This window comes from Marmota flaviventris, chromosome 1, assembly GCF_047511675.1.
Source record: "Marmota flaviventris isolate mMarFla1 chromosome 1, mMarFla1.hap1, whole genome shotgun sequence".
Taxonomy (NCBI): Eukaryota; Metazoa; Chordata; class Mammalia; order Rodentia; family Sciuridae; genus Marmota; species Marmota flaviventris.
In genome coordinates, this window is record NC_092498.1 from 147,156,429 (window position 1) to 147,183,562 (window position 27,134).

Below are 27,134 nucleotides of genomic sequence, written 5' to 3' on the forward strand. Positions count from 1 at the left end.
TCTTTTAGGCAATTTAATTTACAAGGTTGGCCTTGAATTAGAATTTTGAATCTGTACTTGAGGTTGAAGTTCTCAAACCACTATCAGAGCAACTATCATCCCCAAGTAAAACAATCTATATCTACTCCTTACCAATTGGGTACAAGAGGCTGACACAGGAGGATCCCAAGTTGGAGGCCAGCCTGAGCAATTTAAAAAGACCCTAAGCAAAATAAATAAAAAGGGGCTGGGGATGTAGCTTAGTGGTAAAAGCACCCCTAGGTTCAATTCACAGCATCAAAATACAAAAACAAATTTGGTACAAGGTGCTCCTATGACTCAATGATTTTTTTTTTTCCTTAAACCAGTGTACCTCTTAGGTGAAATCTATGTACTTAATCAAGGACAACAACACATGTCAATTACTAAACGTTTAAAATATATTTCTAAACAGAATGGGCCGACTCAGTCACAGTAACTGCTGATCTCCATAGCAGAGCAACCCACAAAGACATAGCACTGATTTTTTTCCCATAATCAGGGGTGAAAAATATACAACTTGTTTCTGAACCAAAACCACAATTTCTGCAGTTTAAACATTTCACTGCTAATATGGCCCTGGTAGAAATTATGTAGTTTTCTTTTTCCTTAAAAAAAAAATTAAAAAAATTTCCTAAGACGCTAAATCATCAATCTGGAATGTAGATTCTGAGCACAAAGCAGCTCAGTTCTTCTAAAAAATAAAGAAAAAAATTCCCATCACCTGTCTCAGTAGGGCCTGAAAGGAGAGAAGTAGTGTGGGGAACCCCTGCTTTGGTATGGAGAGTCACGGCCCCTTGACCCAGACCGAGACCGTGAGTAGCCATAGCTGGTGCTTCTCTCAGGATAAACTCGGATGTAAGAAGTTTCACCCTGAAATTTGAACAGAGTAAAGAAAGAAAAAAAATAAATAAAAATAAGAGCCAGAAGAATAAGCAAACCAAGATCTAATCAGCTGCCTAACAATAAGTCCTTAGCTCTTACCATACCTGGCAGTGCTCTTATTAAATCCTCACAATGTTATAGAGGTAGGTACTCTTACTATCCCATTTCAAAAAGGAAGAAAATGAAGACTGACACAAATAATAAGTGGCAATTTGACATTTTAAATGTGCATCTACAGAAGCTACCTCCTGTTTACTACCTCCTAGGTCCTGGGCTAATGCTCTCGTTATCCTCCTAGATTAGCTTCCTGATAAGTCCAGTGACCAGGTTATTATGAAACTATTTTACATATAGACACAATCTAAGAAATTAATAACCAGGGGCTGGGGTTGTGGCTCAGTAGTACAGCACTTGCCTACCATGTGTGAGGGACTAGGTTCAATTCTCAGCACCATATATAAACAAATTTATTAATAAAGTTTCATTGACAACTAAAAAATATTTTTTAAAAAATTAATAACCAGAAGAATCATATCTAGGCTGGACTATCTCTCAGCCCTCTGTTCTCAACCAATTGTTTGTCACATTAGGTAAAAGTCAGTCATTGGATTTACCCTTATTGAAGCCCTGCCTTATAGGGAGGACCAGGTACTGTTTTGTTTCCAAATTCAAGCTGTAAATGACAGTCTGAGCTAAAGCATTGTTAAGCCATGCAAGGACCAGCCTCCAAATCATAAAACTAGAGAATTATATGAATTCTCAGAAAAAGAAATGAGCCTAGAGATCTATCTTCCCCAGGTATCCCCAAACACCATAGCAACTCAGGATAGATAACCAGAAAAGAAGGTCAATGTCCAATTGACAGTCTGGTGTCTGGGCAAAATGGTACCAAAGGGACAGTCACCACTTGAATCAAATTGAGAGATCTAAAGCAGCAGCTGTCTTCCTGAAAGGAAGAACATCAGGAACTCTGCCCCAAGGATGAGGTGGCTACTACAACATGATGGCAAGGTGGCTCAAGTTTCAAAAGAGACCTGCACTATAATGGAAAAGGAACAGTAAAGTAACAACTCAGTACTGTACTGTCAGCAGTACTAATAAGGGAAGAGGTTGGCCTATAAATCCCAGACTAGACACAGAAGAGGGACAGTTATAAGAGAAATTGCTGTTTGAGCCAGTGGTACAGGGGGTAGTATCACAGGGTAATCCACCACATTATGATAGACTGCATCAGTATTTTAGGCATGGCAATTTTTTTTTTCACTTAAAATAGATCTTTAATGGTAATGTGAGATCATCAAACAAATAGCAAATGCATAGCCTGTTAGTACTACTGCTAGGTTAGAGTTGGGTGGAATGACCTAGAAATAGAAGGTAAGGAAGGCCCTACCTCATGAGAGCGGAATTTGGTGTCATCCAGTTTACGCAGGGCATATTCCATGTCTTCTTTTCTGAGATATTCAACCATCCCCATTCCATCCTTCTGCACATCTGCATAACAGACATCTCCAGCTTCTCGCATGTGATCTTTCAGGTCCTGCCAGCTGCCTGAAGGAGGAAGTCCTAGGCACAGAAAACATAAGAAAAGAACCCACATCCTTCAGCCATGTCTACTGCCCTGATAAGAGTCAGCAATATCTATGGTCTCTTCTCTATGAATTGCTTAATTCCTAAGGGTCCCCAAATCGCAAATATTGATAAGGGACTCAAAACCAGAGAAAAGCACTGAGATACATGTGTGGTAATTGAGAAGCTGGTCCTAGTCTTATCTTCTAGAGACCAAACCTTCCCAACAGAGCAAAATTCATAGCCTCTTTCTTTGTTCTTCATAGTTAATGTCAAACTCCCAAAACTTCCCATTATGAAATTTATCAGTACCAATTATTTCTTGCCTGCAGGTTTTCCCAGGACATGGAAATTTTGAAATAAGCCAACAAAATAACCAAAGTGTAGCTGAAGTTTAACAACAAAAATCTAAAAAAGTTTGTTTTCTCATAGGAGCAAGTGACTGACAAACCAAACAAAGTACCTCTTAAGAGATCACCAACATTCTTCACTACAGTGGGGGGAAAGGTAATACTCAGACGCTAAAACTAGTCGGGAGTCATACAACCCTACCTGGTGTCATGAAAGGGAAATGTGCTCCTGCTCTCAAAGGCTGTGTTTACCGCTCACAGCTCAGGACTGCAGCCATTTCCTAATAGTTTTCTAAGCAGGATTTCAGAGCAGCATGGAGAGAAAAAAAGATAATGTATGACATCCTGAAGGAGGGAATAGAGTTCTAGGGTTAAAAAATTACAAAGGGACACAAGATAGGCAGATACTGAGTATCACTTTTAAGCACACGGTAACTGGCTGTGATTGTAGAACATTCACATATTAAAAAGGTGCCAGGTTCCTCAATACATTTCACTCCACTAGGGCCCTAATATTTCTCTGCAATGTGTAGAGGACCTTGGGTCTTTACCATTGTGTTAATGTTTCAAAGATACATAAACCTTTAAGAATTTTATCACTTGTTGATAAACAGAAATGTTTCATACTTTCCAATATAGTAAGATTTGGTTGTCGAGTTTTCTTTGGTTTGTTTTTAATATAATTCTCAAATCACCACAAAATCTCGCCTTTTATAAGGATCCAAGGCTGAGTAAGTTGTTCCAGTCTGGCTCCTGTGATGTCTTTCTAGCAAGTCTGATAACAAGGTATGTTCCTAACGAAAACATCTTCAGATTTGAAACTCAAAGGGTTCTAACATCAACTTCAAAGTTCTAACATCAAAGTTTATCACCACTAGGTAACTCCTTTATAATCAGGTTTATGTTCTACCCAGAGTGAACTACTACTGCAATATCATTTGCAGGATACCTTCCTCACTGGCAGGCCAGAGCAGGGCTTTGGCACAGGTTACTGAAAAGAAAGCCCACATATTCCATGCAGTGAAGAATAACCGCTAACATTCCTTAGAAGCCAGACTCTACACTAAGTGGTATATGTATCATTTCATCAAGTTTGAAAGGAACATACCTGAAACAAGAACTCGGAAATCAGATCTTCTTGTAGGAGGGCCATTCCTCCCACCACGGGGCCACCCACCCCGACCTCCATAAGTCCTGGGGAACTCCACACGAAGCCGACACTGGCCATAATCATAACCGTTCCTTCCATAAATTGCATCCTCAGCATCTCTGCAAAGAAAGGTTTGAAATTAGTGCTGTCCAGGAAGCTGACTGATTTCCCAATGAGAGGCATAAAGTGAGTATAAATGGAAAGTAAAGGGGGAAAACAACAGTTTCTTTTTTTTGGGGGGTGGGGGGTATACTCAGGGGCGCTCTGCCACTGAGCTACATGCACAGCCTCTTTTAATTTTTCATTTTGAGACAAGGTCTCACTAAATTGCCCAGGCTTGCCTCCAACTTATGATCCTTCTGCCTCAAACTCCTGTCACTAGGATTATAGGAGTGTCACTGGGCCCAGCATAAAACAGGATCTTAATGTACCTTTGCTTTGGATGAAAACCTTTCATGGTATTGAATTAAACTTTAGAGCTGTCAAACACAGTCTTCTAGGTATGAAATGATAATGGACAGGTAAAAGGATAAATTCTAAGAGGACTAATTTATAGAAGATGTAAGTTGTTGGCAGACAACTAATTTTGCCAATAATCCAGTTCCTTCAACCTTGATGAGCTGTTTCTCATGTTATATTTTGTTGTTGGTGGTGGTTTTTTAGAGTGGGTCTCATTATGTTGCCCAGGCTGGTCTCCATCTCCTGGACTCAACTGATCCTCCTGCGTCAGCCTCCCAAAGTAGCTGAACTGCAGATGTGCACCACCATGCATACCAAACATAAGCCCCTGGAAGTTATTCCACAAGGCCAACTGCCTTAAAGACTAGAGAAAGAGCCAGGCATGGTGTCCCCTCTCTGTAATCCCAACAACACAAGATTGAGGCAGGAGGATCACTGTGCAAACTAGCCTCAGCAACTTAATATGGCCCTAAGCAACTTAGCAAGACCTTGCCTCAAAATAAACAAAAAGGGCTGGGGGAGTGGGACTGTGGCTCAGTGGTATTTGGCTAGCATGTGTGAGCAACTGGATTCCAGCCTCAGCGCCACATAAAGATAAATAAATAAAGTATTGTCCATCTACAACTAAAAAATAAAGATATTAAAAAGGGGGGGCTGGGGATATAGCTCAGTGGTTAAGTGCCTCTGGGTTCAATTCCCAGTACAAAACCAAAAAAACTCCAAAACAAAAAACCCTGAGATATTCCAGGATGAAAAGCAACAAGGACCACATCCCAGAGCAACCTGGATTATAATGCAATATGGGAGGGGCAGAGCTGCTAGGGTTAAGAGCAGATTTTGAATATAAATTGAAGTTGCATAGTGGTATATGCCTGTAATCCCAGCTACTCAGGAGGTTCCCATATTGGAGGACAGCCTCAGCAATTTAGTGAGGCCCTGTTTAAAAATAAATAATAATAAGGGTTAGAGATGCTGCTCAGTATAGAGTGTCTCTGAGTTCAATCCCCAATATGAAACAAAAAATTGACTTTAAATCATTTTGCCTCTTACTAGTAATCACCCATGGTTAAGTGTAATCAAGCTTTTAAATCTCTAACATGAACAGTATACTAATGTCACAGAGTTATTGTAAGGATAAAATGAGATATTAATGTGCAAAATACTTTGAAACTTCTCACATATTGATATCAGAATAAAGCTTTTCTATTATGAAAGGACTAAAAGAAGAAATGACAATGTAACATAGCACACAGCAAGTATGTATTCTAAGTGCAGAACAAATAAGATTTGAACCCTTACTAGACTCTTTTATCACAACTCTCCAAATCCTCATTTCCTCAACTATAAAATGTGGCTAACAGTATCTCCCTATAGATTACTGAAAATGCTAAGTATACAGCATGGATCTGACACACTGTGGAAAATACACAGTGTCACTGTAACTAATAACGGGGACATAGCCCTTTCTTGTTTAGGTGTAAAAATGCCCCCTTCCACTTTTGAGGCAAATGGCAAGACATCAGCAGCCAGCCCTGTCAGTCTTCAGCCATCAAAGCCTCAGGGTGCTTCCTGCCACCTCAACCTCAGATGCTCTCCCGGCAGGCAGGACACACGCTACGGATATTCCTGGCAGCGAGGCAGAGAACCCTTCCTCGACGCGATGCTGGGAAAATGGGGCCGGCTCCTATTTAACCCCGGCTAAATAGTAGTGACCAGTGCAGAGCAGCAGCTTCTGAGCATCGACCGCAGTTTTTGAAAGTTCCTGGGCTTTTTCCGGCCAGAATCCCAACAATGTTTGCAAAAGATCCCTTCGAGCAAGTTTAGGGATCTAAAGTTTCCACATCCCTGGGACCTTCAGCATCTAGTAAGGCCTCCCTCATTAGAGGGGAGTGGGATGAAAGACCGTCCCTCAAGCTGTTTCAGAAGTCCCCCTAAGACCCCGAGTCCTTTATCGGGGTCAGGTTCTGGCCTTGTGGAGAGGCGCGCGCGGGCTGGAGATCGGGTCCATCACCGAGCCTTCTTAGAGCCCTCTTTGCCACCTCCCAAAACATCCACGCCCCCGCAGTCTGTTCCCCCCAACGGCGAGTTCGGTCGGGAGGAGGGGTGGGCGGGGGTTACTTCTGCACCCCGCCGAGTCTCCCCCGGGGCTAGTTAGGGGCCGGAGCTCTCCTAGCCCGGTCCGCGTCCCCTTACGGACGCCTCCCCGGCCGCGAAGGAGCAAATGCTAATTTTTACCATCCCCAAGGCCAGTTTGGGCGGGATCTGGCCCTCCAAAAGCTTCGATTTTGTGTTTCTAAATAAAATAATAATAAAGGAAGTGACGACGGAGCAGAGGACGGCCCGAAGCCCGCGGCGAGAAGAGGCCTCCTCCTCCTCCATCCGGGGGCGCCGCGAGGGGTCCGCGCTGAGGGGGAGGGGAGGCCCGCGGGGGGAGGGGAGCGGAGCGCGGGCGGGGGCTGGGCCTGCAGGCGGGCAGACCCGCGGGGGCCTCACCGGGGGTCCTCGAAGCGCACGAAGGCGAAAGGCACGAGGCCATGCCGGTTCTTGAGCTCGATCTCGCGGATTCGGCCGTACTTGTAGAACAGGTCCTCCAGGTCCTTCTCGCGCACGTCGGTCGGAAGGTTTCCCACGTAGATGCGCCCGTCGCCCTCGCCGCCGCGCTCGTCCGCCCAGCCCGACATCCGCACCGCCCGACGCCGCGGGCCCGCCGCAGCCCACGTCGCGCCGCCGCCGCCGCCGCCTCAGCCCGGGTTCCCCGGCAGCGTCCCCGCGGGCTCCGAGGCGCTCAGCCGCACAGCATTGTGGGAACGCGGAGCGGAAGCAAAGGGGTCCCAGGCTAAAGGAATTTCTTAAAGGGGACGCGGCCGCGATGATTACGCATGCGCGACTGTCGGCGCCCCCTGTAGGTGCAGGTGGGTCTCCGAGATGCCAAAGGTAGAGCAGTTAGGGTTCAATCCTCAAATGCAGTTCGTTAACCCGCTGCTTGGATTGAGCGAGAGACTCCCTGAGCCTCGATTTCTCCCTCTGTAGCGCCGCCTACCTCACAGGCCTTTATGAGCACTCCCTGAGGTGCCGCGGGCACGCTCGGGATCGGCGCGCAGCTGTCACTCTGCGTGCCGGGCGCCGGAGGGAAGGATCCAGGCCCGATCGCAGGCCGACCTGCAGCGAACCGAACGAGTCCCGAGCGGTGGGCTGACGCGATCCTCAGCCTCAGGTCAGTAGCCCTCTGGCCCACCCTTTGCTCATTTAACAGCTGCTTAGACCTGATGGTGTAAACCGTAGGTGGTCCTTAGATCTTGGATTTGTGGTTGTGGGGGATGAGGGTGTAAAAGATTACATGAGAACTATCACAGCCATTACTGTTAGAATGTTATCTGGTGATTTGTGCTTTGAATCTTTACCCAGGAAGGAGGGACCCCCCACCCCCACCCCGTGTTACAGGAGAGAAAACTGAAGTCTCAGAGTGGAGTCAGGATTAGAATCTAGAACCATGCCCCCTATTTGCATCCTGAGTGCAAATACAGAACCCAGCTAAACTCCCACCTTGCAGTTCACATTCAAACCCTTTAAAACAGAGCATTGTAACCTGGGACATTATAACTGAGGACTTGTGCCAGACATGGTGGTGCATACCTGTAATCCCAGCAACTGGGGAGGCTGAGGCAGGAGGATCGAAAATTCGAGGTCGGCCTCAACAATTTAGCAAGGCCCTAAGCAATTTAGAGAGACCCTGTCTCAAAATTTAAAAATAAAAAGGACTGAGGATGTGACCCCAGTACCAAAAACAAAAACAAAACTTCAACTGGGGTGTTCATTTGGTAAAGCACTTGCCTAGCATGCACAGTTCCTTGGTTTGATCACCAAAGAGAAAAGAAAAGAAAAAGAAACTGTGGTGGCTTGATGGATGGACAAAATAGCAGAATGTTAACTATGGACTCTAGCCAGTGAGTGTGTGGGTGTTCACTGTACCATTCTCTCAACCTTTCTGTTTAAAATTTTTCATAATAAAATATTGAAGGAGATATGAATTTTTCTCTCTCTCTCTCTCTCTCTCTCTCTCTCTCTCTTCCCCTCCCTCTGGTATGGGGTTGACCTCAGGGATGCTCTACCACAAAGCTACATCCTCAGCCCCGTTTAGTTCTGTTTTTCGAGACAGGGTTTTGCTAAATTGCCCAGGCTGTCCTTGAACTTGTGATCCTCCTGCCTCAGCCTTCCAAGTAGCTGGGATTATAGGTATGGGCCACTTCCCCTGGTTGAGAAAATTTCTTAAAAACAGATTCCATTAATGCTAGCAGTATCAAGGGAATAACGTCAACATTTAGTCAGAAGGTTGTTGATTTCTGGTTATGCCACTGAGCCTCTTTTAAAAAGCTGGGCACTGTGTCACACACCTGTAATCCCAGAAACTCAGGAGTATGAGGTAGGAGAATCACAATTCCGTTCTTAGGAGACTCTGTCTCAAAATGGTCTGAGGGTATAGCTCAATGGTAGAGTGCCCCTGAGTTTAATCTCCAGTACTACAAAAACAAAACAAATACAAAAACTAAAATAAGTCACCCACAAAGTAACTACTGAATAATGAATAGTCATTTTCCAAGGCAAATTAATAGTGTACATGAGTTCCTGATAATATGCATATACTATATATATATATATTTTTTTTGGTACGGGGATTGAACCCAAGAGCGCTTCACCACTGAGCCACTTCCCCAGTCCTTATTATTTTTTTATTTCAAGACAAGGTCTTGCCAAGTTGCTTAGGGCCTCGCTAAGTTGTTGAGGCTGGCTTTGAACTTGAGATCCTCCCATTTCAACCTCCTAAACCACTGGGATTACAGGTGTGCGACTCCATACCTGGTTTACATATGTGTGCGACTCCATACTGGTTTACATATACCTTTGATCTTGTAATTCTGCTTGAAAGATTTTATCATTAAAAAAATCTACACAGTAATTATGTATATTATCATTGTATTCTGTGCAATTAAAAATTAAATTCCTGGTAATGAGAGTGGTTCAATACAATAACATCAAATGTTGTCTAGTTATTAAGCCATATTTTTAAAATATTTTATTAGTTGTTGATGGACTTTTATTTCTTTATATGTGGTGCTGAGACTCTAGCCCAGTGCCTCACACATGCTAGGCAAGCGCTCTACCACTGAGCCACAACCTCAGCCCCAAGCTATGTTTTTTTAATTTTATTTTGTTTTGTTTTTTTTGGTGCCAAGGATTGAACCAAGGGGAGCTTGACCACTGAGCCACATCCCTAGTCCTTTTTATTTTTTATTTCAAGACAAGTTCTTGCCAAGTTGCTTAGGGCCACGCTAAGTTGCTGAGGCTGTCTTTGAACTTGCAATCCTCCTGCCTCGGTCTCCCCAACCACTGGGATTATAGGCAAGCACCACCACACCCAGCTAAGCCATGTTTTAATATGATATTAAGGTCACATTAATTTTAGTTAAAATTAAAGTGAATTAAAAATTGTGCTTAAGTAGGAATGGTGGTGCACACCTGTAATCCCAGGGATTTGGGAAGCTGAGGCAGGAGGATCTCAAGTTTAAGGCCAGTTTTTGCAATTAGCAAGGCCTTAATAAGCAAGTTGGTGAGACCCTGTCTGAAAAAATAAAAAGGGCTGGAGATGTGAAAAAACAGTGCCCCTGGGTTCAATCCCCAGTAACACACCCCACCAAAAAATGTCTAATATGTATACATGTAAATATATATTCTGAAAACATCTAGTAAACTGGTTAATACCAGTTGTCTATAAAGAATCCAACAGGGGGCTGGGGATGTGGCTCAAGCGGTAGCGCACTCGCCTGGCATGCGTGTGGCCCGGGTTCGATCCTCAGCACCACATACAAAGCAAAGATGTTGTATCCGCCGATAACTAAAAAATAAATATTAAAATTCTCTCTCTCCTCTCTCACTCTCTCTTAAAAAAAAAAAAAAAAGAATCCAACAGTGTTGGGCTGGGGTTGTGGCTCAGTGGTAGAGCACTTGCCTAGCATGTGTGAGGCCCTGGGTTCAATCCTCAGCACCACATATAAATAAATAAAAATACAAGTATTGTGCTCATCTAAAACTAAAAAAAAAAGCAACAGTGGAAGCCTGGGCATGTAAGTTCAGTGGTGGAACATGTTCCCAGCATGCATGAGGTATGGGTTCAATCCCCACAACAAAACAAAACAAGCAATCAAAAAAAGCATGCCACTGTGGAAACTTTTCACTTCATTTATTTTGATGGGAGTAGGGGGTGGGGGGCAGGTAACCCAGAGGCCCTCTACTACTAAACCACACCCTCACCCCTTTTTACTTTATTTTTAGACAAGGTTTTGCTAAGTTGCCCAGGCTGGTCTAGAACTTACAATCCTCCTGAGTCATTGGGATAATAAGTATGTGCCACCAATACTGGCTGAAACTTTTCACTTTAGATGACATACATTTCTGTAGACTTTAAAGATTATTGCAACTATATTCCATCTTCATACACTGAAAACAAACCAAAAAAGGAAATCAAATGTTATAAAATGTTCTCTCAGTTCTAATACAATATATTTGCTGCTTGTTACAAAAAAGTGTAGAAAAAAAATAACCTTCCAAATAATTTGGAGATATGTCTTTCTTTTTCTTTCTTTCCTTTTTTTTAAAATTTGTGAAGAAGTCGGACACAGTGGCACCACCTGTAATCCCAGCAACTCAGGAGGCTAAGGCAGGAGGATCATAAGTTCGAAGCCAGCTTATGTTCTCAAATGAGAACATAAAAAGGACTGGGGATGTAGCACACTGGTAAAGCACCCCTGGGTTCAATCTCTGGTACCAAAAATAAATTAGTTAATTTGTGGAGATAACTCTTGATGATATTGATTTCTCTGATTTTATTCTTTTCTGTATCAAATTTTATCTAGCATGTACTACTTTTGAATTTGAAATAAAAATAAATGATTTCTAAATAAAACATCAGACTGCGTGTTATATTCTGGATTATGTATTGCCTCCAACTGCTCTCTGCTGGGCTTCAGAAAGCAAGCAGAAAAGATACCTAGCCAAATATGATTTTGTGTGTGTGTGTGTGTGTTCACTGGAGATTGAACCCAGGGCCTCACACATGCTGGGCAAGTGCTCTACCACTGAATGCTGCATCCAGCCCATTTTTAAATTTTATTTTGAGACAGAGACTCACTGAATTTCCCAGTCTAACCTAACCTATTCAGTTTCCTGAGTAACTGGGATTACAGATGTGCACTGCCATGCTCACCCCAAATATGATCCAAAGTCTAAGTGTGCAATCTTCTAGGAGTTTACCTATCCTAAAGGCATCTCATAGTCCATATGCCTTCTCATTTTTAGGGGTGTACGTAGGTGTGATAATACCATTCTCATTCCTATCACTCCTGTTTAATTATTGCCTGTATAGATTTTTTTTTTTTTTTTTTTTTTTTAAGAAAAGTGTTGGACTGGGGTTGTGGCTCAGAGGTAGAGCGCTTGCCTACATGCATGAGGCACTGGGTTCAATCCCCAGCACCACATAAAAATAAAAAATGAAGATATTGTGTCCACCTAAAACTAAAAAATAAATATTAAAAAAAAAGAAAGTGTTGTTGGAGTCAATTGGGCAGTCTCCTAGGGAGAGAGGAGCTAACTAAATGACCTATAAGACTCTAGGTGGAAGACTGCTTACGAATAGTAAGAATAGTAAGGACTGAGTGCATTATATTGTGCAAAATCTTCTGAAGGGGGTTAGTTATCTAGCACAGAAGATGCAGGATGTGGCAAATTCTTGGATTATAAAGAGAAGAGCTACATTTGTTAAGAGGCATTTATGGTCATTCTTGAAATTCCAGAGGTGAATTTTGTTCCTCTGAATCCAGATACTGATTTTTTTCAGGTGAGAACACAAATGAGTACAAAATTATGACTTCATGAACAAAGGGTTCATGGGCTCTATTCTCTGCTAAAGCCACAGATTCTAGTCAGGAATGCCATTTTGAGCATTTGTTCATCAAGTTATTCAACATCTTTGAATACAAACTATAATTTAGGCCCTGTTTGAGACCCAGGACATGTAGTAATTAAACTCTGTCCTCAAGTTCTATATACAAGGTGCTATTCAAAGTCATGCAGAATACAGTTGTGATAGGGGGTAAATTGCTTGAGACCATGGTAGAGGGCCATCTGACAATGTCTTAGAGATCCTAAGGAAAGGTTCCAGGAGGAGATGTGTAGGCTAAATCCTTTTTTTTTTTTTTTTTTTTTAATTCAGAATTGAACCCAGAGTGCTTTACAGCTGAGCCACATCCCCAGTCCTTTGTGTTTTTTATTTTGAGACTGGGTCTTTTTTTTTAAAATATCTTTATTTTATTTTTTATTTATATATGGTGCTGAGGATTGAACCCAGTGCCTCACACTTGCTAGGCAAGCGCTCTACCACTGAGCCACGACCCCAGCCCGAGACTGGGTCTTACTAAGTTGCTTTGTGCCTCACTAAATTACTGAGGCTGGCCTCGAACTCACAATCCTCTTGCCTCAGCCTTCCAAGTTGCTGGAATTACAAGTGTGTGCCACCCTGCCCAGCTTAGGCTGAGTCCTAAAGGACTAGTAGGAGTTAACCAGAGGAGAAAAGGGAAGGGCATTTCAGACAAAAGAATAGAATGAGTGATCACCCAGATAGAAGAAAATATCACAGGCCAGGTGAAATCCCTCTACCCTACCCCTGGAGATATAGCTCAGTGGTAGAGTGCCGGCCTTGCATGCATGAAGTCCTGGTTTCAAGCTCCAGTATAAAAATACTTAAGGCATTTGGACTCTGCTGACAGCAGTGCATACGCACTATAGGATTTTAAGGAGTTATAATGGGTGGAGAGTCTGTCAATGGGAAGTGACAGCTAAGAGGGTTGGAGAAATAAAGTGAGGAGGACACTGGGAGCTAATTTGACTGGGGAGCAGCTGCAGGATAGCAGAGGAAGGGAATGGAGCAAGGGGGAGATGTGACTGCAGCTGCCGTTATGGGGGAACCTATGAAAAAGGGAGGAATGGTTTAGGGGACTGCAATAGGAAGCACACTATGTATTTATAGCGTAAATTTCCCTCCTGTGACTTCAGAGATACTGTTGTTTAAAATTATCTACATTATCTATAAACGATTTTGGAGTTGGATTCTTAGTGCTCTCAGGGATATGCCAGTGTGCTCAGATTAACTGAGGGGTGAATACAGAGTAAGTCAGGGATATCCCCAAATGGCCCATTGACTAGCAGGTTACTCAGGAAAGTAACAGGGTGGAGTTGCAAGACATCCGAGTGGTTACTGGGAGACAGTGGCTGTCTTCCAAGTATGAGATGCCCATGGCCTGATGTCAAATGATAGAGCCAGGTGTGGTGACATACACTTGTAGTATAGTCTCCCAGCCACTTGGGAGACTGAGGCAAGAGGATCATAAGTTTGAGGACAGGCTGGGAAACTCAGTCACACTCTGTCTCAAAATAAAAAATAACAAGAATCAAAAGGGACTGAGTTGTGGCTTAGGAGTAGAGTACCCCTGGTGGGTTCTATCCCCAGTACAGTGATGGAGGTAAAGAGATACTAAGGAGATGAGAGCTCTCAGAGAAAAATCCCAACTTGGAGATGGATTGGACATGGGGACTGAGAAAGGAGGAAATGTCCAAGTTGATTCTCAGGTTTCTGGCTTGGCGAACTGGTTGGGTAATGGTAACATTCTAAGATGGAGAATAAAGAAAGCAGAAGAATTGATCTGCAGGGGAGGAGCTGATCTTCAGGAGTGGATAATGATAAGTTCAGATGCGTGTGGAGAACATAAGGAAGGGTAAGGAGGTTTAGTGGCTTTAAGCTCTATGTGCCTTCTCCACTGAAAACATAACTCCACATGTATGAGTATGTCAGGATAAACCCAACCACTATGAGTAACCATAAAGCTCTAATTAAAAAAAAACATAACTTCAGGTATACAACCTAATGATGATGCCAGGCATCCCTTGATAGGGAAAATCCTTGATTTAAAATATATGGGACCAATGGGCTGGGGTTGTGGCTCAGGGGTAGAGCACTTGCCTTGCATGTGTGAGGCACTGGGTTCAATTCTCAGTGCCGTATATAAATAAATGAATAAGATATATATATATATATATCTCCTATATAGCCTATATATTTATATATATATAGCGCCAAGCCAGGCATGGTGGTGCATGCCTGTAATCCCAGTGGCTCAGGAAGCTGAGGCTGATTGCTAGTTCAAAGCCAGCCTCAGCAAAAGTGAGGCACTAAGCAACTCAGTGAGACCTTGTCTCTAAATAAAATATGAAAAAGGGCTGGGGATGTGATTCAATGGTCTAGTGCCCCTGAGTTCAATCCCGGTAACCCCCCCAAAAATATATATATGGAAGCTTAATAAATATTCATCATTCCTACTAAAATAATAGGAAAGGTACCAATGGGCTTTTCTCAGATTTAACCTTGGCCTACTGGGCTGGGGTTATGGCTCAGTGGTAGAGTACTTATTTAGCATGTGTGAGGCACTAGGTTAGATCCTCAGGACCAAATGTAAATAAATAAATAAATAAAGGTATTGTGTCCATCTACAACTAAAAAAAATTAAAAATAAATTTTAAAAAAGGTCAGTAACTGTCAGGCATGTTGGCGAGATTGAGGGAGGATGGTCGCAAATTCAAGGTCAGCCTCAGCAATTTAGTGAGGCCCTAAGCAACTTAGTGAGACCCTGTCTCAAAAAATAAAAAGGACTGGGGAAGTAGCTCAATGGTAAAACGCCCTTGGGTTCAATCCCTAGCACCAAAACAAACAAAAAGAGTCAATAACTGCCAGAGTGGTAGCCCACATCTGGAATCCTGAGGCAGGGAAGATAAAAGTTTTAGGCCAGCCTCAGAAACTTAGTGAGGCCCTAAGCAATTTAGCGAGACCCTGTCTTAAAATTTTAAAAAATTTTAAAAATAAAATACAAAGGGCTAAGGATTTAGTTCAGTGGTAAAGGGCCCTAGTACCTAATCCCTACTCCCCACCAAAAAAAAAGGTAAAAGACATTTCCTTCCTACAGCCAACCATTTACTGTACCAGAGAGTATGGCAGTGCCCATTTAAAAACAGAAACAACAAACAGTTTACACCTGCTTTAAAACATCCTTCAAACCTGCCCATCTGGTTTTTTCCCTTTCCTTGTAACATGAGTCTCCTCTGGCATCCCAGCAAAATGTTTCCTTCCTTTGTGTTCAGGCTGTCATGAGCTTCTTCCAGACCTTGGCCCTTGGCAACCGTAGGCAGAAGGGGAAGTGATAAGGAGTGGGAAAATGAGTCATCTCAGAGAAGCTGGTCCAGGCTGGCAGGGAAAGCAGGACTAGGTTACTGTGGAATGTGTTCCTGATCACAGCAGCCTGGAGACTGTTCTCTGTCATGTGCCACTATATTTATTATGAGATGGGGCAAAATAAAACGTTTCTGGGTTGGGTGTGGTGGTGCACACCTGTAATCCCAGTGGTTTGGGAGACTGAGGCTGGAGGATGGTGAATTCAAAGCCAGCCTCAGAAATTTAAGGAGGCCCTAAGTAATTTAGGAAGACCCTGTCTCTAAATAAAATATAAAAAGGGCTGGGGGCCAGGTTGTAGCTCAATGATAGAGCACTTGCCTAGCATGTGTGAGACACTGGGTTCGATCCCCGGCACCACATAAAAATAAAAACAAATAAAGGTATTGTGTCGATCTACAACTAAAAAATATGTATATATATATGTATGTGTGTGTGTGTGTGTGTGTGTGTCTATGTATATATATATATGGCTCAGGATGTGGCTCAGTGGTTAAGAGCCAATTCAATTCCTGGTACCAAAAAAAAAAAAAAAAACTTGGGCTGGGGGTGGCTCAGTCATAGAGCCCTTGTCTGTGTGTGTGAAGCCCTCAATTTAATCCTCAGCACGCAAAAGAAGATAATAAATAAAATATTTCTGGAGAGCTACATAATAACTGAGCTGTGCAGGGAAGGAAAGGGAGAAGCAGAATTGGAGATTGGGAGAGTTTGGAATGGGGAACAGGGAGCTTTAGGGAAGCATGTGCCAAGCGTGGGAGGATGAGAAGACAGAGATGGGAAAGATAATTCAAGAAGATTTGCAGTGTGTTGTGAATATAATTCCCCTTTGGTGGTTTCTTCAGAGACTGCAGAAATCTTCAACATTGTTTTTCAATTATTTTTAGATAATGAAGGAAATGAATTTTTTTTTTAATGTGGCCAAACAGGTGGGAAAACAAGGGCCTGGTTTTATATGAGGTTATTTAAAGAAGTGAGCATACTGAATTTGTAGCAGCTTGGTTGCTCTATTTTTGCAAACTTGTTATATTCTGAGATGTTTTCAACTAGCTTCCCCCCCCTTCCTTTCCCCCACTTTATTTATTTGTGCATTTATTTTCAAAGAACTTTTCCTATCTGGGCTTCTTTTTGTTGGATTCATGGGTTCCAAGGATCAGGAATTGCTATCTCCCTGTTCTCCTAACCTTTAACTCCTTTACCCTGACCCTGAAAACTTATACAAGTTATATAGAAAATAATGTACCAGAACAGATAGTCTTTTCATTCTGGGGAGAATATCCATGCAGGGCTGGCCAATAGAGCCCTCTACAATGATCTGAAATATTCTCCATTGTATCCACTATAGCCACTGGGCATTTAAAATGTGGCTACTGCAAACCAGGCATGGTGGTGCACACCTGTAATCCCAGCTACTGGGGAGGCTGAGGCAGGAGGATCACAGATTTGTGTCCAGCCTCAGCAACATAGTGAGACCCTTAATAAGATGTTGTCTCAAAAAATAAAGAGGACTGGGGATGTAGCTCAGTGGTGAAGCACCCCGTGTTCAATCCCCAGTACCCCCCCCCAAAAAAAAGTGGCTACTGCAACTAAAATACTGAATTTTTAAAATTGTACTTCATTGTACTTACTTAATTTGAATTTTACTATCAAATATGCCAGTGACTACCATTAGGACAGTATAGGAGTTCACTCACAATTGATGTGTCTTTGGAGATTGAATGTACTGGAGTTTGAACCCAGGGCCTTACGTGTGCTAAGCACACACTCTACCACCTGAGCTTCTTTGGAATTCATTACCAAAGGTCTATAAACCATGCTTCCACTACCCTTAAGAAAAGGCCAAGAATCACTAGGAGCAACTACTGTGGCACATAGTGAAATAGGAATTTGGGGGTTAAAAAAAAAAAAAAAAAAGGAGCCAGATATGGTGGTGCACGCTTCTCACGCCAGCAGCTTGGGAGGCTGAGGCAGGAGGATCACAAGTTCAAAGCCAGCCTCAACAATGGTGGTGAGGCTGCTAAGCAACTCAGTGAGACCCTGTCTCTAAATAAAATTCAAAATAGGGCTGGGGATGTGGTTCAGTGGTTGAGTGCCCCCTGAGTTCAATCCCTGGTACCCCCACACACAAAAAAAGAAAAGATACTGAGTTCCAAAGAAAACAAACAGGAACCATTTCATTTGATAAGCAGGAAACACCCATGAACATTGAAATGCAGAAAGGGCCCAAGAACAGTTGACACCCTTGAGTGACCTAATCCATACCCTCGGACCTTGGCCTTGACCCCACCATGTCCTTGCCTGAAAAAAAGAAAAGGAAAAAAAAAGAAAGAAACAGAAGGGCAATTTGCAAATGCAAGGAAAACTGGTAGACATTGTGTGAATCTGCCCCGACCCCACCTGGAGTCCAGTCCCTAGCAACTGTCCCTCTATAAATTATAACACCCCACAACTACTATAGTCTGTTGTCTCTCCCTCTGGAGATGGCCAGCCTTCTCCCTTAAATAGGTAACTACTTTCCTAAATAAACTGTCTGTACTTTTGTGTGTGTGTATGTGTGTTGCTGGAGGTTAAACCCAGGGCCTTGTGTACTGAGGCAAGCCCTCTACAAACTGAGCTATAACCCCAGCCCCACTGTCTATACTTTTGACTGGCACGTGCCTTAATTCTTTTCTGTCATACACACCAAGAACCCCACTGGGTCCTGCAGTGAATTCCCCTTTCTCTCAGTCTTTTTTTTAAAGATTTTTTTAAAAGGTGGACACAATATCTTTACTCTATTTTATTTATGTTTACGTGGTGCCGAGGATCGAACCCATGCCTCACATGTGGGAGGCAAACACAATACTGCTGAGCTATAATCCCAGCCCATCCCCAGCCCTTTTTATTTTTTTATTTTGAGATAGATCCTAAATTGTTTAGTGCCTCCCTAAATCGCTGAGGCTGGCCTTGAATTTGCGATCCTCCAGCCTCAGCCTACTTATCCACTGGGGTTACAAGCTTGCATCACCATGCCCAGCCCTCAGGGCCCTCTTTGGAGACATCTCTTCTCCTTTGGCAATAGTAGGTGCTTATTAGCCTGGCGGTGGCACCCACCTGAAATCCCAGCAGCTCTGGAGGCTGAGGCAGTAGGAATCCTGATTTCTTTATTTTTTTTTAATATTTATTTTTTAGTTGTAATTGTACAGAATACCATTATTTTATTTAGTTTATGTGGTGCTGAGGATCGAACCCAGGGCCTCCCACGCATCTACTAAGCGCTCTACCGCTGAGCCGTAACCCCAGCCCCCTAGGATCCTGATTTCAAAGTCAGCCTCGGGCAAGGAGGTCCTAAGCAACTCAGCAAGACCTTCTCTCTAAATAAAATATAAAAAAGGGCTGGGGGATGGGCTGAGATTGTGGTTTAGTGACAGTGCTTGTCTTGCATGTGTGAGGCACTGAGTTCAATCCTTAGCACAAGGTAAAAATGAATGAATGAATGAATAAAAGTATTGTGTCCATCCAACTAAAAAAAATTTTTAAAAAGGGTTGGGTTAAAAAATATTAAAAACAAACAAATAAAACAACCAAACCAAAACAAGCCTGTTACTCAATCAGAATAAAGATTTTCTTACTTTGAAAAAAAAACGGGGTGGGGTGGGGGGGGGGAGTTGGGGATGTGGCTTAGTGGTAGAAGCACCCCTGGGTTCAAAATAAATAAATAAAATTAGGTGCTTATTAAACACCTGTTGATTTTATTAACTAGTATATAAAGAAGAGTTACTTTAGCTCCAGAAAGAGGGAGCTGTGGTACAAAATGACAAATGGGTTCCTCAAGTTCACTTTTATGTTTTTCTTTGTAAATGTTTTTTTTTTTTCTAAGCCCCATATTCCTCCCCCTCAACCCAAAACTTTCCCCTAAACATACTCCATTCTGTCACATCACTTGGAGACTTACTGTATGACACAGCAAACCGGAAACACAAGCAAAAAAGTAGAAGATAAACAATGCTAAACTTTTTTTCCTAAGGATTACCCAGGACCTCACACGCTATACAAATGCTCTGCCACAGGATCAATCCACAGCCCTTGTTAAAATTTTACTTTGAGATAGCGGCTCACCAAGTTGCCCAGCTGGCTTCAAATTTGCTATCCTCTTGCCTCAGCCTAAAGAGTAGCTGGGATTACAGGCATGCACCACAACACCTGGCTAAGTATGTTTTTTGATGCAACAAAATGCTGCATTTGTTTAATAGAATCCTCATTTTTCTGGACCCAAATCAATTTTGTACTAGGCAGATTATTAATGAACTATATCAATATAATTTGGTAATGGCAGTTCTAAGTCAAACACATTCTTTAAATGTAAAAAACAAATGTGAAGGGCTGGGGTTGTGGCTCAGGTGTAGAGCCTTGCACGTGTGAGGCACTGGGTTCTGTCCTCAGCACCACACAAAAAGAAATAAATAAAATAGGGGCTGGGGATGTGGCTCAAGTGGTAGCGCGCTCGCCTGGCATGCGTGCGGCCCGGGTTCGATCCTCAGCACCACATACAAACAAAGATGTTGTGTCCACCGAAAAATAAATAAATAAATATTTTTAAAAAAAGGAAATAAATAAAATAAAGGTATTGGGTCCACCTATAACTAAAAAAATGAATATTAAAAAAAAAAAAAAGACCAAAACCATAGCCAGGCACCATGGCATTTGCCCAGCTGCTGGGGAGGACCAAGCAGGAGGATCTCAAATTCAAGGCCAGTCTCAGTAACTTAGTGAGACCCTGCCTTAACATTAAATAAGTAAATAGATAAATATAAATAAACCAATATAGATAAATATAAATAGACCAATATCTCTGATGAACCTAGATGCAAAAATTCTCAATAAAATTCTGGCGAATCGGATACAAAGGCACATCAAAAAAATTGTGCACCATGATCAAGTAGGATTCATCCCTGGGATGCAAGGATGGTTCAATATACGGAAATCAATAAATGTTATTCACCACATCAATAGACTTAAAAATAAGAACCATATGATCATCTCAATAGACGCAGAAAAAGCATTCGACAAAGTACAGCATCCCTTTATGTTCAAAACATTAGAAAAACTAGGGATAACAGGAACTTACCTCGACATTGTAAAAGCTATCTATGCTAAGCCACAGGCTAGCATCATTCTCAATGGAGAAAAATTGAAGGCATTCCCCCTAAAATCTGGAACAAGACAGGGATGCCCTCTATCACCACTTCTATTCAATATAGTTCTCGAAACACTGGCCAGAGCAATTAGACAGACGAAAGAAATTAAAGGCATAAAAATAGGAAAGGAAGAACTTAAATTATCACTATTTGCAGATGACATGATTCTATACCTAGAAGACCCAAAAGGGTCTACAAAAAAACTACTAGAACTAATAAATGAATTCAGCAAAGTGGCAGGATATAAAATCAACACGCATAAATCAAAGGCATTTCTGTATATCAGCGACAAAACTTCTGAAACGGAAATGAGGAAAAACACTCCATTCACAATATCCTCAAAAAAAATAAAATACTTGGGAATCAACCTAACAAAAGAGGTGAAAGATTTATATAATGAAAACTACAAAACCCTAAAAAGAGAAGTAGAAGAAGATCTTAGAAGATGGAAAAATATACCCTGTTCATGGATAGGCAGAACTAACATCATCAAAATGGCGATATTACCAAAAGTTCTCTATAGGTTTAATGCAATGCCAATCAAAATCCCAACGGCATTTCTTGTAGAAATGGATAAAGCAATCATGAAATTCATATGGAAGAATAAAAGACCCAGAATAGCAAAAGCAATTCTAAGTAGGAAGTGCGAATCTGGCGGTATAGCGATACCAGACTTAAAACTATATTACAGAGCAATAGTAACAAAAACAGCATGGTACTGGTACCAAAACAGGAGGGTGGACCAATGGTACAGAATAGAGGACACAGAGACTAATCCACAAAGCTACAACTATCTTATATTTGATAAAGGAGCTAAAAGCATGCAATGGAGGGAGGATAGCATCTTCAACAAATGGTGCTGGGAAAACTGGAAATCCATATGCAACAAAATGAAACTGAATCCCCTCCTTTCGCCATGCACAAAAGTTAACTCAAAGTGGATCAAGGAGCTACATATCAAATCAGAGACTCTGTGTCTGATAGAAGAAAAAGTTGGCTCCGATCTACATATTGTAGGGTCGGGCTCCAAATTCCTTAATAGGACACCCATAGCACAAAAGTTGATAACAAAAATCAACAAATGGGACTTACTTAAACTGAAAAGTTTTCTCTCAGCAAGAGAAACAATAAAAGAGGTAAATAGGGAGCCTACATCATGGGAACAAATTTTTACTCCTCACACTTCAGATAGAGCCCTAATATCCAGAGTATACAAAGAACTCAAAAAATTAAACAATAAGAAAACAAATAACCCAATCAACAAATGGGCCAAAGACCTGAACAGACACTTCTCAGAGGAGGACATACAATCAATCAACAAGTACATGAAAAAATGCTCACCATCTCTAGCAGTCAGAGAAATGCAAATCAAAACCACCCTAAGATACCATCTCACTCCAGTAAGATTGGCAGCCACTATGAAGTCAAACAACAACAAGTGCTGGAGAGGATGTGGGGAAAAAGGTACCCTTGTACATTGCTGGTGGGACTGCAAACTGGTGCGGCCAATCTGGAAATCAGTATGGAGATTCCTGGGAAAGCTGGGAATGGAACCACCATTTGACCCAGCTATTGCCCTTCTTGGACTTTTCCCCGAAGACCTTAAAAGAGCGTACTACAGGGATACTGCTACATCGATGTTCATAGCAGCACAATTCACAATTGCTAGACTGTGGAACCAACCCAGATGCCCTTCAATAGATGAATGGATAAAAAAAATGTGGCATTTATACACCATGGAGTATTACGCAGCACTAAAAAATGACAAAATCATAGAATTTGCAGGGAAATGGATGGCACTAGAGCAGATTATGCTTAGTGAAGCTAGCCAATCCCTAAAAAACAAATACCAAATGTCTTCTTTGATATAATGAGGGCAACTAAGAACAGAGCAGGGAGGAAGAGCAGGAAGAAAAGATTAACATTAAACAGATAGATGAGGTGGGATGGAAAGGGAGAGAAAAGGGAAATTGCATGGTAATGGAGGGAGACCCTCATTGTTATACAAAACTACATATAAGAGGTTGTGAGGGGAATGGGAAAATAAACAAGTAGAGAAATGAATTACAGTAGATGGGGTAGAGGGAGAAGATGGGAGGGGAGGGGAGGGGGGATAGTAGAGGATAGGAAAGGTAGCAGAATACAACAGTTACTAATATGGCATTATGTAAAAATGTGGATGTGTAACGGATGTGACTCTGCAATCTGTATTTGGGGTAAAATTGGGAGTTCATAACCAACTTGAATCTAATGTATGAAATATGATATGTCAAGAGCTTTATAATGTTTTTAACAACCAATAAAAAAAAAATAAAATAAAATAAAAAAAAAAAAAGGAAATAAATAAAATAAAGGTATTGGGTCCACCTATAACTAAAAAAATGAATATTAAAAAAAAAAAAAAGACCAAAACCATAGCCAGGCACCATGGCATTTGCCCAGCTGCTGGGGAGGACCAAGCAGGAGGATCTCAAATTCAAGGCCAGTCTCAGTAACTTAGTGAGACCCTGCCTTAACATTAAATAAGTAAATAGATAAATATAAAGATAAATAAGTAAATAGATAAATATAAAAGGCTGGGAATAATATAAAGGGCTCAGTGGTAAAGTATCCTTGGGGAGAATAAAAGACCAAAACCACGTGTGCAGATATGAAAAGATCTTCAAGATATCCATGGAACACCTCTTGTGCGTCCTGTGCTAGATACTAGGGACCCAGCAGAGGAGGTGACAGAGTGTCTATTCCCTGGAGAGGGCCCCATCTCTTTCCACACCCTTACCTTGGCCTTCAAGATTTGCCTCCAACAGTTTCTCCTCACTTGGTGCCACTCCCCTGCCAGGTTCTGTAGGATCTGCTGGAAGCCTGTGCCTCCCTTCCTCTGAGCCTTGGCATGGCCTAGTTCCTCTCCCTAGAACCTGTTTCTCTCTTGCCTCTGCCTCCCCAATCTGCCTGGCCAGGCTCTCCCAGACCTTCACTTATTGATGTCAGTGATGCCTAGACCTTTGACCCAATCTAGTACTTTCCCCTCAATTTGTGCCTATGAAAGGCCTGTGTACCCCAATGCTCCTTTATTATCTTCAGAGTACTTTTGCCTTTTGATTTTTCTAAACACAGTCTAGAATCATTTTATTCAGTCTGTATGATATCCTGTTGGCATTTTAATTAGAATAGTATTTAAATCTATAAATTTAGACAGGGAATTATTTTTTATTTTTTGCATTATTTGACCATGTTATCCAAGAACTTGGTATCCTATCCCATTTAAAATTAAAATAATTTGATTTAGCAATTTTTTTTTTGTACCAGGCATTGAACAAAACAGGAGTGTTTCACCACTGAGCCACATCCCCAGCCCTTTTTATTTTTTATTTTGAGATAAGTTCTCCCTAAGTTGCTTAGGGCCTTGGTAAGTTGCTGAGGCTGGCTTTGAACTTGCAATCCTCCTGCCTCAGACTCCTGAGTTGCTGGGATCAGAGACTTAGCACCATCACACCTGGGCTTGATTTAAAAATCAAATATCTTTTAAAAATATTTTTTAGTTGTCCAAATAAATAAACACATAAATATTTTTTAGTGATCAATAGACCTTTATTTCATTTATTTGTATGAGTTGCTGAGAATTGAACCCAATGCTTCACACATGCTAGGTAAGCACTCTACCACTGAGCCACAACCCTGGCCCTAACAATCTTAATTGGCTTACATAGGTTGGTTATTTCAAAGTTATTTTCCTGGAAAGATGGGGGACAGAGAGACAGAGCAATAGAAAAATAACTGGTTAATATCAGGTTACTTTTCATAATTTTTTTCCTAGTTATTACTATGTGTGTGTGTGTGTGTGTGTGTGTGTGTGTGTGTGTGTGTGAGGCTGGGGATTTAACCCAGGGCTTTGTGCAAGCTAGGCAAGTGCTCTATCACTGAGCTACACCCATTCTGATTTTTAATCTGTTCTGCTTGGGCCTAGTGCAAGAGTGTGGTCCAAAACAATTTTTTAAAATATTTTTTAAATTGTTGATGGACGTTTATTTTATTCACTTATTCATATGCAGTGCTGAGAATCAAACCCAGTGCCTCACACCTGCCGGGCAAGTTCTCTACCACTAGGCCACAACCCCAGCCCCCAAAACAATTTTTATATAAAAATTGAGGAACATATAGTAGTCAAGGAAAAGTTCTAGATTTCTTTCCTGAGTAGAAATGGAGTAGAAAAATGGATTGCTATTTACAATGAGAAAAACTGCAGGATCAGCAGGTTTGGGATTGAAGCAGGTCTGTTTTGGGTGTGTTAGGTTTGAGATGCTTATTAGACATCTCAGAGATATTCAAATAGAACTTAGAAACAAGGGATGGTCATTCAGGGAAGAAGGACTTAGAAACAAGGGATGGTCATTCAGGGAAGAAGTTTGGGATGGAAATTCAAATGTGGGAATCATGAATATAGAGATGGTATTTAAAGTTATGGAGACTACCAAGGGAGAGTTTAAACAGAGAGGTGGCCCAGTAAAGGAAGACCTGGGACACTCCTTACTTTTGGTCTCAGAGAGAAGAAGTAGAAGAACTAGGAGACTTCGAAGGAACAGCTAGTAAGTAAAGAGAACTGAGAGTGGAGGGGTGGGGGTCCCAGAAGCCAGGCAGGGTCCCTCAGTAAGCTTTAGAGAGGAAGAAAAAAAACATGACAAGTATGTCGATGAAGGGCACTGAAGATGGCCAGTGTATTTAGCAGCATGGTGGTCACTGGTGACATAAATGAACTGTTTTGGGGCAGTGGATAAAAGGGAGAATAGGAGGGGCTGGGGATGTGGCTCAAGTGGTAGCGCGCTCGTCTGGCATGCGTGCGGCCCGGGTTCGATCCTCAGCACCACATACCAACAAAGATGTTGTGTCCGCCGAAAACTAAAAAATAAATATTAAAAAAAAATAAAAAATAAAAAAAAGGGAGAATAGGAGGAGCCAGGTGTGGTGGCACACTCCGGTAATCCCAGTGATTCTCAAAGCTGAGGCAGGAAGATCTGAAATTTGTGGCCAGCTTCAGCAATTTGGTAAAACCCTGTCTCAAAATAAAAAGGGCTGGGAAAATAGCTCAGTGCCCTTGGGTTCAATTCCTAGTATAAAACAAACAACAACAACAAACAAACAAAAATAAGAAAAACCTGATACTATGGATATATATGTACACACACACACACACATATAAGATATATGTATATATATATACATATGCATAGAAAAATATTGATTTAGTGCAAAATATTGTTATCTCTGTATAGTTAAAATTTATAATCTTTGTGTTCTGTATATTCTAGTATTACATTTATTATTTTTGCATTCTTTAATAAAAATTGGTTATCAGGGGGATGGAGACTTAGCTCAGTGGTATAGTACTTGTCTACCTTGCACAAGGCCCTGGGTTTAATTCCCAACACCCCCTAAAAAAAAAAAAAAAAAACTGATTGGTTAAGACTTCTGTAAATATTCCACATTGTGGATTGGCCATCAAGTCTAAGAACAGCCCCAGTTGGTTGCACTAATTACATTATTTTACTTTATTTCCTGGCAGTAAAGGGCCCATAAATCCAAGGGGACGCTGATTTATACGGACTGAAATGGAAAATAGTCAGAGAGGCACTGTCCACCCCACCTGGCACCCCTGCTAATGAAGTCATGCAGCACCTTTGAAGCTTCTGCAGGGAAGCAAGTTCTGGAAGAAAACAGACTTTTATGTCCAGCCTTACGCTCTTTCTTTGTGATCCCCAAATGACAAGTTTAGGGGTACCAGGAATTCTGCTTTTAATGAGAACAACTCCGGGCACCTCCTCCTCACCCCAAGAGAACCAGGCCTTGCAAAGGCTGCTGACAGTGGGGGGCTGAGACTGAAGCAAGGACCTCCTTCCTCCCTGGAGTCTCATCAGGCCCTGCTGACCCACGCTCCTCAGGGGATCTCTGATCACGTGGGCCCCACCTGAAACCGTAGGGCAGCTGATGGCTCAGGATGAAGTCCTTGTGCCTTAACCAGGCTCACAAGCCCCAGAAGGTCTCACTGATGTCCACCCTCTGGCCTCGTCTCTCCCACACTCGCCCAACAACTTCTCTGTAGGCCAGGTGGCCTTTTGGGCTGCCAACCTCCCTCCGGCATCAGGCCCTTGAACACGCTGGTCCTCAGCCTCCCTGGTGCCCAGGCTAGAGCAGAGCCCCCAGCAATGGCCTCT

The 27,134-nt window shown here is 42.1% G+C and overlaps 2 protein-coding genes across 2 annotated transcripts in view; one reads left to right on the plus strand and one right to left on the minus strand.

The window, feature by feature from the left end:
• Positions 1–397: 397 nt before the first annotated feature.
• Srsf9 (serine and arginine rich splicing factor 9) lies at positions 398–7,216 on the minus strand. Its single transcript, XM_027923226.2, has 4 exons — positions 6,922–7,216; positions 3,928–4,088; positions 2,294–2,466; positions 398–891 (listed from the first exon to the last, which is right to left on the minus strand). The coding sequence occupies exons 1-4, from the start codon at positions 7,107–7,109 to the stop codon at positions 748–750; spliced, it is 666 nt and encodes a 221-aa protein (XP_027779027.1). The 5' UTR covers positions 7,110–7,216; the 3' UTR covers positions 398–747.
• A 146-nt stretch (positions 7,217–7,362) lies between these two features.
• Dynll1 (dynein light chain LC8-type 1) overlaps positions 7,363–27,134 on the plus strand; it is a 35,031-nt gene continuing 15,259 nt past the window's right edge. The window contains exon 1 of the mRNA XM_071617145.1: positions 7,363–7,642. The gene's annotated coding sequence lies outside the window, so the exon portion shown is untranslated. The remainder of the gene's footprint in view (positions 7,643–27,134) is intronic.

Bases quoted from the DNA above. Each gene is read 5' to 3' on its own strand.
- Srsf9 (XM_027923226.2), bottom strand. From the start codon at position 7,109: ATGTCGGGCTGGGCGGACGAGCGCGGCGGCGAGGGCGACGGGCGCATC. The intron at 4,089-6,921 runs GTGAGGCCCCCG...CTTTCTTTGCAG, and splicing joins GTGCGCTTCGAGGACCCCCG to AGATGCTGAGGATGCAATTT. The intron at 892-2,293 runs GTAGGGCCTTCC...TTCAAATTTCAG, and splicing joins CCAAATTCCGCTCTCATGAG to GGTGAAACTTCTTACATCCG.